Genomic DNA, 19,027 nt, shown 5'->3' with positions numbered 1-19,027 from the left:
TAAATAACCTGTTTACTCGTTACCCTCAGATCACATTCTATTTGTTTATCAAGCATAACTGAATATTTTCATTTTCTACACAATACTGTAATAACTGGACTGTTCACACAGTGAGACACACAAACACGCTCACTATGCATACACACAACGGGTGTCATCATTGGTTCTCCTGTGGATTGGACTGTTGAATCTACACAATGGCTGTACATGCTGGGGTCTTTGGCACATGTCGTCCCAGTAGCATGTGAGGTGTCACCAATGGTTTACCCTGCTCCTCTCCTCCCTGTTCCAGTCTCAGTTCAAGCTTGTCGAGATGACAAAAGTATTTTTTTCTGAGATGTTCAGTATGTTGAAAAAATTGCCTGTGGCCAGCATCCAGCATAATGTTTTGTCTAAATTCTCCACTCATCTTTTTGTAGCATTATAGTCCATTATCATTTCTAGCTCCTATCTCTGTGGAGATCACAATGTGTACCAAGGAAGTTTAATTTGTTTAGACAAACTTTAATGTCTTCACTGGCCTATTCTGTGTGGCCAGCAGTTGAGATGGGAGCTCTGGCTTGTTTTTCCTTATTGTGCTAAGCATTGTTACCTTCATCTTGAGGAGCTACTGTCTCAGTTTGTGTAAAAGTAAGTTATTACATATGGCATTGTGGCCATGCAGCTTATGTCATGTCCAGGGCAACCCTCATGCCTTAATTTCTCACTGGAGTTCCTCCATCTGACTTCCCCTTGTTAATGAAATTACATCCTTTGCTCTTCTGTATCTCTGTGCTTCCCCTTGAACAAGTTATTCATAACTTTGGACTGGCTTATCATTTTTATGCAGATGATGCTTAGATCTATTTCAGTGTTAAAAGTGACACTTCATCACAGCTTTCTCTGCTCAGAACTTATCTCAGTGAAATTAAATTAAAATTAAAACTTGAACAGAGCAAAACTCTTTAAAATTAAACTCCTGCAAAGTGGCACTAAAGTGTAACTTAAGAAAACAAACTCTTCTTCAGCCATTCTGGATCATGATTTCATCAGACCTTCTTTTACTGCAAGAATCTCAGTGTCACTTTGATTCCTCTTTTTCTTTTTTCACCCATGTAAACCATATTACGAAACTTTCTTACTTCCACCTGTGTCACATTCCTTATGTTTGCTCATTCCTCTCCTTTTCCAATGCTGAGGAACTTGTCCCTGCTTTTATCACATCCCACATTGATTATTGTAAGTCACTACTGGCAGGTACCACTTCTAATCGTATATCACAGCTCCAGCTGATTCAAAACTCAACTGTAAGAGTCCTGACACAGACCACCAACAGCGAGCACATCACAGCCATCCTACTGCACTTTCACTGCTCCCTGTGTCTTACAGGACTGAATATCAAATTCTGTTATTGACCTGCCCACAAAGGTCCTCTCATTCTGTGCCCATACTAACCTGCACTCTGTGGGTGACAGCAGGGCCTTCAGCTGTATATAGCACCCTGACTGTGGACTGACCTCCCTAAATTAATGACATCAGTTGACTCCGTTCATTTGTTTTTAACTCATTTGCTTAGGGAGACATTAAACAGACCTCACATTCTGCCCCTTCTTTCAGTTCACCCCCTTTATTTGTCCAGGTACTCAGGGTTTGCATTTTTAGCACAATTTACGCTATTAGTTCAAGATTTGTTTGTAGTATTATATGTTGTATTTTAGTCTAGATTATTGTCTTTTATTCTATTTGAATGTTTTGTATATCCTGTATTTATCTTTATTTAGTAAGATATTATTTGTAGCCAATGTTATATCGGTCCTGTTGTTCTTTCTGAATTCTGGGCAGGGTGCTATATAAATAAATTGTGTTCTTCTTAATATTTTAATCGTTTATAATAATAAGTGACAAAAACTTGAGCAGTTCTATATAAGGCAATTAATATATCGCATAATACAGTACAGAATAAGTTTTGCCATTTTCTTCACATGCATATTTAAAAATATTAGATTGGCTTAAATGTTATTTCTAAATTGGTTAATTCTACATTGGTTTAGAACAATATTGCACACATGCATAGTACATTTTAAAAAACGTCATCACTTTTATTATTAACGTTTTACTAAACTCTAACGTGGTGTAACCATTATAATTATATTGTATACTTCATTCCATGAATGTAAACTAAAAAACTATTTTCAATTAACACAGATCTCGATGATTTTAATTTTGTTGACCTGTTAGATGGTTCCCACAGACCCGAACACAACGTAAATGTTAATATTAATATTTCACAGAAACGATCCATATTGTTTAGTTTTATGTATGACATGATGTGATGGCAGAAACCCCCTGAACTTCACAATGATGCGTATTATTTGATTTGACGTACTGTTTATCCCTTCTCATTTTTATCACTTAATTTCTGAACGGGACCTTGACCCGACGCTACTTTCTGGGCTTTGCCAAGACCTATTGAAACCTTCCAAAAGTAATTTTACGAAGTTAGTCCCGAAACAAAGGTGACGCCACTTCTGGGTCTGTAATTGCGGGTCTAGAACTGCGGTGACGTATGGTGCTATGGCTCTGCAAGTGGATAGAATTGAGTAAAAGGTTTAATGTAGGGGCTAAGTTAATCTGGAGAGGGCAGTCTGATGTTGTCTGTCAGCTTAAGTGTTCACATAACCAGTTCCACTCTGCACTTAAATGTTTAACATATTTGAACGTTGATCTTGTGTTTCTATTACTATTGTGTCAATAAGGAAATATATCAGTTTATTTACTTTATCAGGTTTTAATCAGGAGTTAGTTTTTTCCATGCTTACTTGTCAATTGTTTAAGTGTTTTTAAAATAAATCTTTGTAAAGCAAATGCAGATCCATCAGAACACATTTGTGCTGGAATCAGCTACCTGTTAATTGTCATTTTATAACCAATTCAAGGAGCAAACTCTTAGCAGAGAAGGACAGCATGTATTAATTTCTTAGAGAATCTGATCACCTGCTGAGTCCTATTTTTGACTCTGCATGATTTAAACAGTAACAAGGCAACTTATAATACTTATATGAAGTAAGCAGTCAGGAATGGGCCAGTAATTAAGAAATTGTGTGAAGAAAAATTGTAATCATATTGATAATACAGTATTTGTTTTAGGAATCTGTTTTATTTTACATTGCTTGTTTTTCTCTTTTATTTAAACAGACTTTATGTAAATTGTGTCGTTTTTCAACCAGTACCTTACTTGGCTGTTCTTTATCCTGACATTTTATTTTTCCCTTTTATTTAAAGGTGAATATTCTTTTGTTAGTAATAATTTTCATTCACAGTATTATTTTGAATATGAGCCGTTTATGAGTACCATCGGCTGTTTGATTTGATAGCATGTGATTGCATCTACTTATAATTTGATGCATAATTTGATAGCAACCTAGTTTGTTTTTTCTACAGGTTGCAAAGTTACACCTAAATTCCCTACAGCATCAAGTAAGCAACCATCACAGTGCCACAGAGATGATGAAGAGGATAAGAGAATTTCTGACAGCTATGACATGGCATCATTGCAGGTTAATCAGAATATGCTTAAAAATTTCTAAAAATGTGTTACAAAAAATTGTTAAAATGACAAGAAGACTAAATATGAAGGTTTTAAACCAGTGGATGTCAAACTAAGCTCACAACTCCTAGCAACTCCTGTTTTATTCTGACTCTTAGCCTAACTAATTATGCTGTTATTTCAATATTTTATTTAGTTTTTAGGGCAAGTGTGGTAATTATTAAACTACATTTGGTAAATATTTTTAGAATGTACCAGGCCTTGTATATGTGACATGGGGATAATTTAGAGTGTGTGGTTTTTTTGTTTTTTTTTAACATAGTTTTTAATATTTTCATCATTATCATGATTTTCATTCTGTTTTTCTAGGTGTTCTGGTTATGTGTAGCGCCAAGTACTGTTGTGCACGTTACTGGATCTGATGAAGTAGTTACAGCCTTTCAGCATTGTTTTTTGCATGGGGTCTGCTCTGCTTGTTTGAGTATGCACTTGCTTGCTCACTAAATTTGGATTTGGTTGTGAGGAAAAAGAGTTTTGTGCTTTGTTTTATTAAAATATTTAACAACAACATTTTAATACATACAATGTAGCTCAAAGTGCTTTACAGGATGAAATATACAATATAAACAAACAAGATTAGGCAATAATATTATATAGTATGTAAAAAAATATTATATAGTATATACAAAAAAATGTAAGGTCGGATGGCCAGGAAGCCAGACAAAACTAAAGATAATTCCAGTTAGGCTGGAGGAAAAAACAAAAAGATATCAAGGGAGCCAGTGTAAGTATTTTACCCAAAACACCAATCATAGTGTTAAATACAGTTTTATCTAAAGAAAAACTATGACTTTGTTAAGAGTCCATTTTTTAGGTCAATTTTGTTGATGAATAAAGATATTGATATCCAGGTGAAAGGTTTTTTTTTCCCCCATAATATGACAAAGATTAAACTGGATCTGTTAATGGTAAACATGTATTGTCTAATCTTTGTTTAATGTAGTATGTACCACTATAGTACTTGGCCAATCAGATGTCTTGTCTGAATACAGTAAAAGCTTTTGCTAGAGTGGATTGGCATGATCCACTATTTGGGTTTGGGCCTATTGTAGTATGTGCTTGGACTAAATTACTAAATTGTTGTATTGTAGCCCAGAACATCTCTTCATGCAGTCAATGAACGTGATTACATGTGTTTTAATAACCCAGTTATTCACAGAAACCTGGTTTCTAAAATGTTGTGTAAAATCTTATTCTGGTCAGAGAATGTGGAAGAAAAGATTTTTAAACAGACACCCCTCCACTGGAATGCCCCGATTTAAGCAATAAAACACAGGCAGGAGAAAGTGTCAGTTATTATTCTTTATGTAAATCTTGCAAGAGACATACAACATATTAGTGTTTACAAAGAAAAAGTGTCCTTTTCGCTATATTTATACAATTCATTGATTAAGTCACTACTCAAAAAAGGAATTCATTACATAATCAGAAAACTTTTAATATGATTGGTTACACCCAGTTGTTAACAGGATATGACAAACGTAGATGCTGTAAATAACCACAATTTAACCCCACCCACTAGGACTCTCAGGGGTCCTCAATCCCAGTCCTGGAGAGCTGCAGTGGCTGCAGGTTTTTGTTCTGACCTGGTTGCTTAATTAGAAAGCAATTCTTGCCAATAAAGCACTAACAAGCTATGAAATTAAATTAACTCTGCTATGTCAGGTCATTCTCATATCCTAGATTTTTTTTCCCTTTCTATCATGCAAATGATTTGAAGGCTAAAATGGACGAGTAATTCTCAGTCCTTCACTTTTTTCTCTTCATTTTTCTTCCAAGTATTTAATTAAACCCAATAGTGCAGATAAATACACACAGGTGTAAATGTAAATAAGCTAAATGGAGAAATGCTGCTCTCTCTTGTCATTTTGCATGTTATTGATAATAAGGAGCAATTAAAATAGCTGTTTAAGACAAAATTAAGCAATAAGGGCTCAAAATCACTAAAGTGAAGCAGAAGTGTTACTTTAGCAATAAGTGCTTTTTATTAAGTAACTGGGTTGGAGCAAAAACCTGCAGCCACTGCGGCTCTCCAGGATCGTGATTGGGGACCCCTGCACTAGGTTGATTGATAGTCCTCTTAGCTTAGGATGTATGTGACTTTTTAAATGTATTGTTTTTATTCTTATTTTAAGAGACATGTTAATAAGTGTGAGATTTTTTGTCCGTTCATCCTGTTTTCTCATGGCTTGTCAAACAATGGTGTAGCCGCCGAAGTATAAGGCGAGATCAAGCATGGGTAAAACACGTGCCGAAAGAAATCTCTCAGTCCAAAAATTTGTTTTAAAAAATTTAGTGAAAGTTAAAAGCAAATAATCCACACAAGAATAAAAGAAAAAATAGTTACACGTGTAGAATAACAGGCAAAAAAAGGAAAAATGCATCTCCTCTAAACTTAGCTTTTTTTTGAGAAACTTTAGTTATTTCTGTACTTAAAAGTTCTTTACTTCTTCTTCTTTAATTAAAGATTCTTAACTTCTTATATTCTTAAAGATTCTTAGCTTCTTCTTCTGTACATTTTAAATGTACGGCTATGTACGTAAATAAGTGTTGTTTTATGAATTACTTCACGCACTAAAAAGGCCTATAGACTTGTTGGCACATAGGCATGGGCACAGGCACGGTTTAAAACCATATGCCTTCTACACCTTACACATGGCAAAGCAGGTCACTAACTGAAGAAAAAGGTTTAGTCTGAGCAGATAGAAATAGTTAGAATATACCAATTTTACTCAACTTATGGGGGTTATAGGAACCTCCCATAGATTAGATTATGCTTTGTCATCTGGTAGACATCAAAAGCAAAGTTATACTAAGCAAAATGTAGAAAAATGATAATACCATAAAATATAAAATATAACATTTTCTTTTAAGGGTTTTTTGTTTTTAAATCTTTAAATCTCAAAGACAGAGAATATTATATGACTCTTTAAAACCCAGCCAAACAAAAAGTGACAATTCTGTCACCTTATTTTTGTTAATGTTACTTTTATGTGATGGTATTAGTAGTTAAATCAGATGTTCACCACCCGTGCCACCTGCACAGACACTTTTTTGTTGTGCATCATTTATCATTATTTGCCTTTTATGATAATAATATTTTTAAATTGATGAAGAGGCACAGAGAAGTGTTCACGATAAGTTTCAAACCTTGGCCAGTCAACACTGTGTATGAATTGGTGCATACGAGTAAGATCTTCAATGTACTTTGTGCCTGTAATCTATACTAATAAAAGGCAATGCCCTCACTGACTCACTCATCACTAATTCTCCAACTTCCCGTGTAGGTAGAAGGCTGAAATTTGGCAGGCTTATTCCTTACAGCTTACTTACAAAAGTTAAGCAGGTTTCATTTCGAAATTCTACGCGTAATGGTCATAACGGTCAACAACGTCCGACATGTTGAACTTTCTTATTCATGGCCCCATCTTCACGAAATTTGGTAGGCGGCTTCCCTGTGCTAACCAAAATCAATGTACATACTTATTTCGGTGGTATGACGCCACTGTCAGCCGCCATATTGAACTTTTCAACGTGAATAATTCTCCAACTTCCTGCGTAGGTAGAAGGCTGAAATTTGGTACTTGTTTTATTGAACTTTTCAACGGTCTTTGTTACTTATGGGCCCATCTTCAAGAAATTTGGTACGCGGGTTTCCAACGCTAACTGAATCCTACTTACGTACATATATACGTCCATAGCTTGCAGCTCGGTCACCGTGTGAGGCGGCATTGGGTCCCCCATCCCAACGCCTCCCACATTGTTGGCTGCCTGCCTATATAAGGACGTCCATCGCTCCAGTCTCTACATTCCCTTCCTTGCTTTGCCACGGGATTCACGTCTCCCTGCTGATAACTACAGCCTTTTTATTTAATCCACGGCTTCTCCGCTGTTTTATTGTTCATTTATTACGATTATAGTTATTGTTTAGGTATTTTAGACTTGGGTTACATTGTTCAGGTACCCATTTCCTTTATCATTCCAACCGTACCCCCATTAACATGTCTATCGAGGTGATCACCATCGATCAAAGAACTATCACTTACTGAGTGGTTTCCATGCCCAGAGATGGCACCTGCCTTTTCCATTCTCTTTGTTACATATCGCACGGCCATATCAGGCTCACTCTTGATATCCGGAGGAACATTGTGTCTTACGTATTGAATGACTGGGACAGGTTCAAGGTGTGGACTGATGACGGTACAGGAGATAATTATACTACACAGGAGCACTATAAGAGTGAAATGCTTAAGCCCTTCACCTATGCATCTGCATGTGAGTTGATGGCTGCTGCTGAATTGTTCGTTTGTCGCTTTCAAGTGTACCGAAATGGCCAAATATTTTACACCTTTCAACAACCGCCAATGCCTCTTAAACATCTTAGATTGACAGGTGACGATTTCAGTAGTGGACACTTTGATGTTTATGAATGTTTAAACTCTCAAAAGCTGGATGTGAAGTTATCGATGAAACCGGTTGTATACTTACAACGCTTGACAGATGCCAAATGTCTCTTCAACACAAGTCCTACAAATACTGTCTTAATTGAAAAAAACCATGAAACTCAAACCGATTATGACAGCAGCAATCCAAGGTGATTTTAAACAAGATTTCTTTTCACATGGCCAACTGTACGTTGCATGCTCAAGAGTAAGCTCAGCTCACAGCTTGGTCATATTACAACCGGAGGGCCGAACTGATAATGTGGTATACAAAGAGATCCTTAACAAATAATTATTGGTATATTTTCCCTCAGTTTAAAAAGGTTTAATTTTCTTCTTAATAAAAATTTTAAGGCAGTACTTTGCCGCTGTGAAGCGAGGGTATTTTGCTAGTACTTTATAAACCTATAAGAAATGTGTAGAAAGAAGTGAATTAAACAGTGGTTATTTTATAGCTATTAACAAAATCCCCTACTAATCAATAAATAGCAGCATCCAATAGTATATACTGTAGCATTTTGACACTTAACTCAAGAATAATACTGTTGCACTCTACCATAAAACTTCAGACCAATATCTTACAATTTTGTTTCTTGTTAGTAGATCTTTATAAACATTTGGACATTGTGTAGGTGTAGCATTTTAGCACCGCTACTTCACATCACCAGAGACCAGGTTTCATTTCCTGTCCATTTCACTGTCTGTGCAGTCTACATAATGTTTCTATGCTTATCTTTTGTATATGCTATTTTCTTTCTTTTTCAATTAAGCTGTTGGATCTGCTTTATGTACTTCACACACATGCTGCCAATATCTATTACTCCTGGGTGCAGACGACTGATGGAAATGCAAGGACGGACTCTTGGACCCTTTGGTCTAAATGCTGGTGTCCCTTACTGCAAGGTATTTCTGTGTGTGTGTTCATTATATTTCAAATATATATATATATATATATATATATATATATATATATATATATATATATATATATATATATATATATATATATATAGTAATAAGAATGAGTCTCCAGACATCATAAAGGTTTGGGGCAGCCACCCGTATATTATTTCCTAGCTGCAAAATATTTTTAGATATTTGAACAGAGATGTGGGATGGGAAAGATGCAACAAGTTTTTCACACCTGGATTTGGGGATCCTCTGCCATTCCTCCTTGCAGATCCTCTCCAGTTCTGTCATGTTGGATGGTAAATGTTGGTGGACAGCCATTTTTAGGTCTCTCCAGAGATGCTCAATTGGGTTTAAGTCAGGGCTCTGGCTGGGCCATTCAAGAACAGTCACAGAGTTGTTGTGAAGCCACTCCTTATTATTTTAGCTGTGTGCTTAGGATCATTGTCTTGTTGGAAGGTAAACCTTCGGCCCAGTCTGAGGTCCTTAGCACTCTGGAGAAGATTTTTGTCCAGGATATCCCTGTACTTGGCCGCATTCATCTTTCCCTCGATTGCAACCAGTCGTCCTGTCCTTGCAGTTGAAAAACACCCCCACAGCATGATGCTGCCACCGCCATGCTTCACTGTGGGGACTGTATTGGACAAATGATGAGCAGTGCCTGGCTGTCTCCACACATACCACTTAGAATTAAGGCCAAAAAGTTCTATCTTGGTCTCATCAGACCAGAGAACCTTATTTCTCACCATCTCAGAGTCCTTCAGGTGTCTTTTAGCAAACTCCAAGATAAAAACATAAAATAACAAAGGAGTGGCTTCACAACAACTCTGTGACTGTTCTTGAATGGCCCAGCCAGAGCCCTGACTTAAACCCAATTGAGCATCTCTGGAGAGACCTAAAAATGGCTGTCCACCAACGTTTACCATCCAACCTGACAGAACTGGAGAGGATCTGCAAGCAGGAATGGCAGAGGATCCCCAAATCCAGGTGTGAAAAACTTGTTGCATCTTTCCCAAGAAGACTCATGGCTGTATTAGCTCAAAAGGGTGCTTCTACTAAATACTGAGCAAAGGGTCTGAATACTTAGGACCATGTGATATTTCAGTTTTTCTTTTTTTAATAAATCTGCAATAATTTCAAAAATTATTGTTTTTGTCTGTCAATATGGGGTGCTGTGTGTACATTAATGAGGAAAAAATTAATTTAAATGATTTTAGCAAATGGCTGCAATATAACAAAGAGTGAAAAATTGAAGGGGGTCTGAATACTTTCCGTACCCACTGTATATTTTATATTAGAACTAGCCATGTGCGCCCAACTACGTTACGCGTGTTAAAGTTGTCTGTGAAGGGCTCCCTGTTTAAACGCGGCTGCCAGTTGTGAACTGAGCCCTTCATCGCACAGCATTATGATTTTTTATAAGGGAAACAAAATTACAAAAGAAATCCCTTGGACATTGATTCGATAGGAATGGCCTACTCGGAGTCACTGTCCGAATAGTAATTATGTGGTGGTGTAGGAGCATTTCTGCTTCTGTCCGTTCACAGTCCGTCTCGTTTTCACTATGCCATCGTTTCCTCTCACGATGTCTTCTCAACCTTTCTCCAATCTCGCAGGTTGCTTTGTGGCAACCCAAAAAGTATGGCAATATACACGGAGCAATGGTTATAAAAGGAGGACACATAGGTATCCAGGCTCTTTAAAGCATAAATAGGGATCATTTCACTGACATGTGAGCAAGCCACGGTACAACTGTGAGACGCACAGCACTCTCGCTGGCTACAATGTAACAATAATAATTTCGGGAACGTGCTGTTACATTGTCATTCATTTTACCCACTGTCTTTCTTTCATTCACATGTTACATAGGCACGTACCTTTTATCTTCGGCAATCTCATTCTCTAACCAGGCCTCAGGAGCTAACAAGCGTAACAATGTCCACCACCCCTTTCGTTATTCCGACACATTGTTGACATCTGTGAGTAACAACAACGTACTAAACTGGAAGGTTGTCTACGCATGCGTGGAATTCACGGATAAACAAAGATCAAGATCTAAATGAAGATCTCTTTAGTTAATTTAAAGCACAACAATTTGTTTAGTTTGAATGTCTGTGTTTTGAGGTGTGACTGGAGTACTACAGTCTTCAGTAGTATAAGCCTGGAGGAGATGCAGTGGCTATGTTTTAGCTGTCTCTCTACTGCGATCTAGTGCTGCTTCTTCTAATTCATTTGCGGACAAACAAAGATCAAAATCCAAATGAAGATTATATAGAGAGATTTTAAGATCAATTCTGCTCTGTGTATTAATATGTTGGACAAGTAAGACAGATGTAAACTAGTCTGAGTAATTTATTTTGTATTCTTCAATATCTGCACTAAGGCCTGCAGTGTACATGTTACTGTAGTATCTGTCATCCAATAGCCCTGCCCTCAAACCAAAAAAACTGTTCTTTTCCTAAGCCTCTGTTATCTTTAATTTCTGTCCTTAGGTATTGCATGGCTGTGTTGTGATGCCAGACAGCGAATTCGAATGCATGCCTTGACATACTTACAGAAGGCTCTTCAGGTCTATGACTTACAAGCTCTAGATGCCCTGGAATGGGAGTCTTGCTTTTACAAAGTAAGATCTTTGACACACATTTTCTGTGTTTATTTTAATGTCTTTTTTAAGTGTAAACAAAATGTTATCAAAATATATTGTGGGATGGGGAAAATAGCTTGCAATGATCTTTTTTTCTGTGCGATGTTGTTCATAAAACACATGTTCTATAATATAAAAATCAAGGAATTTCTTTCTTTAATATAGAGAACAACTAGCGTACTACATAATGTCTACAGTCAATTAAATAAAATTTACATTCAGTTGATTTCAGTTTTTCATTTCACAAAAGTGTGGTTTACAAAACCACAGATGTAAGGCAAAGCATGTGTTAATGGGATAAGTGATGGAAACCATCTATATTGCTCATAAATGTTATATGCATTGGTGACCACAAGATCAACATTATCGCTATCTTTCGAGAATTTTGAATACGCTTAGTTCCCTGAATAGGGATAAATTACACATGGCTGTAGCACAAGCCCCCATGTGCTTACAGTGAACCCTCGTTTATCACGGTTAATCCGATCCAGACTCTAACCGTAATAAATGAATTTTCGCGAAGTAGGATTCTTTATTTATAAATCGAATATTTTCGCAGTTAGAGTATAGAAAACCTGTTTACGACCTTCTAAATAAGTTTTTTAACATTAGAGCCCTCTAGACATGAAATAACCCCCTTTAGTCACGATTACACTCGTATTACCCAATATATTAGACAGAATAAGAGAAAATAAGACATATTAGACGTTACAAATATCATATTACTAGGCGCACTCGCCTTTTAAGGCGACCGACTTTTATCCTCAATTTTTGTGCGCTCCATGTGTACATCAAGTCGTACAATGTCAGTCCGAATCTGTACCACTAAAGACGGAGTTTCATGCTCTAAATAAGCTATAGATGAGAATAAGCAAGCACCATCTCCCCTGATATTTACTACGTGGTGAGGCATTTGTACTCCATCAACATTAATTATTTCCAGAGACATAATTTTGTCTATTTTTCCAGCGCATCGCGCATAAAAGCAAGGGAACAATGAGAGCACCAGAACTCTGCTCACATCGTGTTGCTTCGTACCTCAAGCCGCAAGTAGTAAGTCTGTAATAAGTGTAATACCGCTACGCTTTGCACTCACAGGAAGGAAGGACAATCCCGAATGCTTTTATATAGTAGATTATTGTACTGTACATTTAATTGCACACAAACACACACAGTTCTTACACACAACCACTAACCTATGAAGGCACGACCTCAGTAGGAGAGTCTTCAGAGGTTGGTGCTGTATCTTCAGCAGGTGCGTTGTTGTCTTCTTCCGCTGAAGGAGTACTAGTAGTAGGCAGTGCGTGTCTGGGTGCGTGGCTGAAGAACATCTTGATAGGCAGTTGCTGGCGCTGTCTTTTCATATGCGTGAGGAGGCTTTTGTAGGGTATTGCCATCTTTAATCATATCCAAGAGTTTCACCTTCTCCTGGATAGTAAGCATCTTAGTCCAGCCCTTAGTTTTACTGTCAGAAGACTTAGAAAAAGCAGCACGTTTAGGAGCCATCGTAGGGCTTAGATAAAAGTTCTCAGAAAGCGCATGCGTAGTGACTTAAGCGTGTATGAGAAAAAAATCAAGATAGAGTGAAGCCGCGAAAGTCGAAGCGTGATATAGCGAGGGATCACTGTATACATGTACATAAGGCAAGAGCCAAAAGATTAAGATACTGTTTTCTAAGAGTTGCTAACGCCTAAACATAATGTGGTGTCAGTATGGCAAACACAGAGAAAATGGATATGGTGCATTAAGCTAACATTTTTGATGGTAGTATATTTGTGGTACAGTATAAGGCATTACAAAAGGTATTTTGCAGCACTTTTGAAAAAGCAAAAATACAACTACTTTAATCAAGTATGAATTGCTGCATAAACAAATACTGTTGATGTTAAATGGGGTAAATGCATGCTAATCAATATATTAACTACAGCTGTTCCCCAGTAAATAAGAGAAGAAAAATGTGTCTTGTGTCTCTGAAATGAGGTTGTGTAGTATACTGGTTCTGAAAATGTATAGAAAAACACAAATTCTAAAATGGTAAGGTGGCAGCAGCTTGGTACTTTTGGTACTGGAAGTAAAAAGTACTTTTGAAAGACCTTGTGCTCTACTAGTAACTACTGTTCTACCATTCTTTGATGTGCTTTGTTGACTCACCAGACTAAAGTTAGGAATTCCTGGTGATAGTTCTTGAAAAGTGAGTTGTATATTAGTTAATTTAGTATAATTTATCATTTATCTTATCAATACAGCTTCACTGTAAAATCACATACAAGAAGAATAGATAGTGTGCATTTGCCTGTTATGCCACACTTCTTTCTTTTTTTAACTGAGTTTTCTAATTTATCATTTTAGGCATGGTGGTGCATATACATACTGTAGCAGCTTGCTGACATGTGTTAGATAGTTACTGGATAGAGTGATGGTTTTTTTCCCCTTAAATTTTATCTATACCGACTTTCCTTTGTGTGTTCATGGTTAAGCAATGTGGTCTGCTGATCAGCTCGTATCTTGCAGATGTCTGTGCAAATTACATGTTTAATGCTTGTCTTAGTGGTACGCATGCCAAACAGCATTTTCCATAAAAAAGGCCAGATTTTGTTTTTAAAGGTTTCAAGAATTTAATCAAAACTTGACAAACGCCTTCATATACCATGAGGATAAGGTGGTTGGGAGTGTGTACTGATATAGCTCATTGCCCCACACACCCACCACACACCGAACCCAAGTTAGGACCTAAACGCAGCCCTGCAATTGGTGACACCTCAGCACCACACTAGTTTGAATAGAATGGAACAGTGTGAGTGGTTCATTATTAACTTTTCAAATCAAACAATTCAATCATTTTAAATGACCTTGTTTAAATTTAATTACTATGAAAACCATTTATGGACTTGCTGGGTCCTTAAAATGTTAAAAAGTTGTTTTTAGCATACTCAGAACTTCTCCTCGGTAAGAATGCACATAGCAGTCTTCATTTCTGCTTCTAATTAGTGTTTAAAAGATCCATTTTTTTAAGGTTTTCTCAGTAACACAAATTCCCTTTGAAAAACTCCCTTTTGGACAGTATTTCAATGAGAAACAAGCACACTGTTAACTTGCCCTCTGCGGGATGAGCTGCAGGTTTGCAAGGCTTACAACATACTGTAACATGCTTGTCACACAATGTTTAGCACTTGTCTGTTGGCCCACTCTCCTGTCGTAGCTTTTTGTTAATTGAGACATTGTAATACTTGACACAGACTCTTAAGTGAATTTTGAACACTGTAGAAAACACTGTTTAAGCTTAAGGCACACATTTGTTTTAATTACTGAAAAACACCCATTATTAACAACTGTATAAATCATGGTCTGAATAGTGAGGGTATCATTAGGATTGTATCGATACCGATACTTATCAATACTGCTCTCCATTATGTGATGAGATAATGTGTCCCTTTAAGGGGGGTGGTAACTGGGCTTAAAGGCTGTCGTCATTTCCCTACAGTTAAAATACATAAAAAAATTTTTAGAATGGAGGTAACTAATTTTGTTTGTTTTTGCATTGTTTATGTTCCATCCCTCAGCTTTTACAGAGGGAGCTGACCAGAGTTCAGTTTTTTTTTAAATAACAAATCTAAACATAACTTTCTTGTTATAGTCAGCACTATCTTTTAATGAACAAACCTCTGTTAATAATCTGATGAACTAATTAATAATCTAAAGTTTATAATCTACTGAACTTGTACTATGACAAAAAAAGATAATCTAGTATTTTTACCAGTTATAATTTACATAATTGTACATGAATTGCACCCTGTGTTACTAAACCATGTTTAATAATATTTTATCCACATGATAAATAGCTGTCCTCTTTTTCCCTTTATGGCTAAACCAGGTATTACCAAAAATGCACAAGTTTTCAATAGTTTAGTTTAACTGCAATTTACATATATACATCCCACATCTCATACCAGAATATAAATTCAGTATATTTAAGTCCTGTAAAATAATTTTAGGGTTTACCTAACAATTCTTTCTCTGAAAGCTTAAAGAAAAAAAAAAGTAAAATCCCTTTATTAAACCTAAGCAAGTGGGGAAAAAAAGGGTCATGTAAATAGTACCAGACACACAAACATTGCTGGCCTGGTACTTGCTTGAGATTGCAGCGTTGGTGTCGGACTCCGGCTGACTAACGGAGCATACAGAAATCGCTCATTCCCAGCAGAAGCAAGCTGATACTGATGTCTGTTGTGGCAAGTATCAAGTCTGCTGTGATACAACATCTGACAGTGACAACAAATTCCAGGGCCCACCAACGTCTTCTTTGTTCAGGCTTTCACGGACGGCGCCCCACAGCTCACCTATTTAGCATTCTCAACACAGTATGTCCTACCACCAGCATGTCCAAAATTTATCTCCTGTCAGTTAACTCTGTGCTGGAATCAGTTCTTTGTTAAATAAACTTCTACTTGAAGTAATAAATAAACACATTTATCACCGTAAAAGGTTAGATACAGTTTTTTTTGCTTACACCATTATTCCCTGATTCCCTTTTTTTCTTTAATTCTTCACCTCTGGCCTGCACCCTCATTAGCTACCATTCAAACCAAAAAAATAAGTTTACATAAATACAAGCATTTACTTTGAAGTTTAAAGTATTCTAAATAAAATTGCATAGTTTAATTTTAGTTACATGAATATTGCTATTACCACCATGTAACCCAGGTTTTAAAGGGGTACACTTATTATGGTTACAAATTAATTTATCCCTTGTTGTCAGGACAGCTCAATTTACCCCAACCTAGCAGAAACCACCAAGAAGTTAGCTATTTATGCTTTGCTAGGCATACCTAAACCAATTAAACTCCACTGTGGTAAAGAGCTGTAAATCTATCACAATACACTTTGCAATGGCCCTGTGGCATTCTGCTGTTTTTTTTTCTTCATCATTTTTCCTTTGTCATTTTTCCTTGTTTAAGAGATGGAGAATGGGGTGGACGTGGGTGTCTGGTATCCACTGACGAGTTAAAACCAGTGCTCACTTTGTATGTCCTCAGTGAATAACTACAGAGTTACTTTTATAACAATAACAAGTGTTACCTTGACTGTCTAGACATCGTCAAGTCACATTTTCAGTCTTATTCCAGCTATATTTGTGCTGGGAGGCTGCACGGATTATGTATCTTTCTTGAAGCAGTCAAACATGCTGCACTGCTTCACATCTACAGTATATAATGATGTAGTAATGATGTTGCTAGTGCAGTGATGGCAAAACCTTTAGAGACAGAGTGCCCAAACTGCAACCCAAAACCCACTTATTTATCGCAAAGTGCCAACACGGCAATTTAACCTGAATACTGAGGTTTTAGTTTAGAAAAACAACTCATACATTAACATCTTTTGTCTTAAAAGAAAAGCACAATAACAGAGATTTCAATAATACAAACAACTTTTTATTGAAAGGTAAAATTTTGCATTTGACATGCTTTTGAACAATTAATGTGATTTTTGCTCTTGTGTGCATGCTGATAATTTGTCTAACCTTGGCTCATACTTTATAAGTTTGAGAGCAACACATGCAGCACTAAGGTCATCTGTTAGTCTGTTTCTGGTGACAGATTTGATATAATTCAAAGCTGAAAACAGCTGCTCACAAACATAAGATGATCCAAACAAAGTAAGGAAATCAGTCCCAAGTGCTTTCATTGACTTAAAATCATTTGGCAGAGAATTCCACACTTTAAGAATTTCATTTTCAGAACTAACTGTGCTGACCTTTGTCATCCCTTCTATCTTCTCAAGTGTTTCACGCAGGTCTTCCCCATTCCCCAGTAATGAACTCTGTGCTGGGGCGACGGCATACATGCCCACAGAGAGGGTGCTTGCCATAGGTTCGCCACCACTGTGCTAGTGTTTCGTCCATAACATGTAATTATTTTTTTACATATAATGCATTTACAGTAGCTGCATTGTCATTACATTTACTAAAGTAAAAGTGTCAAGTTTTGAGAGCATCAGCCTATCTGTCTTGATGACTGGAGATCACAAAAAGTAAACACACAGCTACTCGACTAAGTACCGGTTTATACTTCACACACATCATGGCTGTCACACGTTCCCAGCGTTCATGTTAAGAGATCTCTGAGCATGTCCTCAGGAATTAACACGATGCGTGCGCGAGTTGCAGTACTAGAAAATAATCTGGGGCTGCAGTTTGTTCAAGTTGGAACGTGACGTCAGAATTTCTATTTACTATCAACATCTGACAGCAGTGCGCTTTGCAGATCCTACAGGATCAGTGTGCATGCTTCGATGTTTGATGACTGGTTTGATGTGGTTAAGCAAATCATCAAACTTAAATGCTGACATACAAATGTATTTGTGGTGCTTTTCTTCATCTATTTCTCGCATAATCAATACAAGTGTTGCATATTCCCCATTGTAATGATACAGTACATTTTAAAGGTCTTAAATACCATTTTCTGTGCCATCTTTTTTACACCTTTGCAACAGCATCAGAATGTATTTGAGACACAAACTAAAAACAAAAATTAAAAACTGTCTGAAATTGAACTGAACAAAAATGGAAAGACATTAAATTAGTACATGCCAAGCATTACTTTGGAATGTGCACCTTAGTAATTTGAAAATTAGAGCCCTGGAGGAACTGTCAAGCTTGATGAATAGCCACTGCCATGTTTCAAATCCAGTCAGTATTTAGAATGGCAAAACTGTTATTTTTATACTGTTTTTAACTTCATTGATATAGTATGTCACCCACCTACAGTGCATCCGGAAATTATTCACAGCGCATCACTTTTTCCACATTTTGTTATGATACAGCCTTATTCCAAAATTGATTACATTCATTTTTTCCCTCAGACTTCTACACACGACACCCCATCATGACAACGTGAAAAAAGTTTACTTGAGATTTTTGCAAATTTATTAAAAATAAAAAAATTGAGAAAGCACATATACATAAGTATTCACAGCATTTGCCATGATGCTCAAAATTGAGCTGAGGTGCATCCTGTTTCCCCTGAACATCCTTGAGATGTTTCTGCAACTTAATTGGAGTCCACCTGTGGTAAATACAGTTGATTGGACATGATTTGGAAAGGCACACACCAGCCTATATAAGGTCCCACAGTTGAAAATTCTGCTCAAATCTGGGGAAGGTTACAGAAAAATTTTTGCTGCTTTGAATGTCCCAATGAGCAAAGTAGCCTCCATCATCCGTAAGTGGAAGAAGATCGAAACCACCAGGACTCTTCCTAGAGCAGGCTGGCCATCTAAACTGAGCATTCGGGGGAGAAGGGCCTTAGTCAGGGAGGTGACCAAGAACCCGATGGTCACTCTGTCAGAGCTCCAGAGGTCCTCTGTGGAGAGAGGAGAACCTTCCAGAAGGACAACCATCTCTGCAGCAATCCACCAATCATGCCTGTATTGGTAGAGTGGCCAGACGGA

At 37.0% G+C, this 19,027-nt stretch overlaps 1 protein-coding gene across 1 annotated transcript in view; it reads left to right on the top strand.

Annotated features, from left to right (window-relative positions):
- LOC120525736 (Golgi-specific brefeldin A-resistance guanine nucleotide exchange factor 1-like) overlaps positions 1 to 19,027 on the top strand; it is a 235,662-nt gene that overhangs the window by 185,345 nt on the left and 31,290 nt on the right. Inside the window, exons 32-34 of the mRNA XM_039748336.1 lie at positions 3,421 to 3,536; positions 8,799 to 8,931; positions 11,430 to 11,560. Coding sequence (XP_039604270.1) covers positions 3,421 to 3,536; positions 8,799 to 8,931; positions 11,430 to 11,560 — 380 coding nt within the window. The remainder of the gene's footprint in view (positions 1 to 3,420; positions 3,537 to 8,798; positions 8,932 to 11,429; positions 11,561 to 19,027) is intronic.

This window comes from Polypterus senegalus, chromosome 1 (assembly GCF_016835505.1).
Source record: "Polypterus senegalus isolate Bchr_013 chromosome 1, ASM1683550v1, whole genome shotgun sequence".
In the NCBI taxonomy this organism is placed as follows: domain Eukaryota; kingdom Metazoa; phylum Chordata; class Cladistia; order Polypteriformes; family Polypteridae; genus Polypterus; species Polypterus senegalus.
Note: the sequence above shows the minus strand (reverse complement) of the source record. Positions and strands in the feature narration are given on the sequence as shown.